General features: G+C 68.9%; 1 protein-coding gene across 1 annotated transcript; it reads right to left on the reverse strand.

The window, feature by feature from the left end:
• Nucleotides 1-28: 28 nt before the first annotated feature.
• LOC113979572 (dnaJ homolog subfamily B member 1-like) lies at nucleotides 29-590 on the reverse strand (the record flags this gene model as incomplete). Its single annotated transcript, XM_027706925.1, has 1 exon — nucleotides 29-590. A coding segment is annotated over exon 1 (481 nt), but the record flags the coding sequence as incomplete, so codon positions are not given.
• Nucleotides 591-640: the final 50 nt, after the last annotated feature.

A 640-nucleotide genomic window follows, 5' to 3' on the forward strand; every position in this document is an offset into this window, starting at 1 on the left:
CCCCCCCCAGCCCCGAGGTCCCCCCCACCCCGTCCCACCTCTCGGAGGCTGATCCTGGCCGGGAAGACGATGTCGGAGCCCTCCCGCCGGAACACGTCGTGGGGCTTGTCCTTGAGCACGAAGACGACGTCGGCGGGGATGTTGTTGGGGGTCTGGTCGCCCTCCTTGGGGAAGGTGATCTTGGTGCCCTCCTTCCAGCCCCTCTTCACCTCGATGGTCAGGATCTTGTCCTCGTTCCTCACCGTCTTGCCGTCGGGGCCGAGGCGCTTGTGGGAGATCTTCATCTTCTTGGTGCAGCCGCTGTAAATCTCCTCCAGGGAGACCCGCAGGTCGTAGAGCACGGGGGGGTCCTGGCGGCGCCCGTCGGGCCCCCGGGCGCGGGGGAAGCTGACGCCGAAGCCCCCCACGTGGAAGGTGCTGAAGGGCTCGTCGCCGTCGTCATCGTCGCCGTTGCGCTGCACGAAGAAGGTGTCGAAGGGGTTGCGGCCGTCGAAGAACTCGGCGAACATGGCGTGGGGGTCCCCCCGGAACGTGTAGGTGAAGGTGGGGCCATTGGAGCCCCCCGGCCCGGGGGTGGGGGCTCCCCCTTTGAGCCCTGGGAAGGAGGAGGAGGAGGAGGAGGCGGAGGGGAGGGGGGGGG

Source organism: Neopelma chrysocephalum, unplaced genomic scaffold (genome assembly GCF_003984885.1).
Source record: "Neopelma chrysocephalum unplaced genomic scaffold, ASM398488v2 Primary Assembly neopelma1_83607, whole genome shotgun sequence".
Lineage (NCBI taxonomy): Eukaryota > Metazoa > Chordata > Aves > Passeriformes > Pipridae > Neopelma > Neopelma chrysocephalum.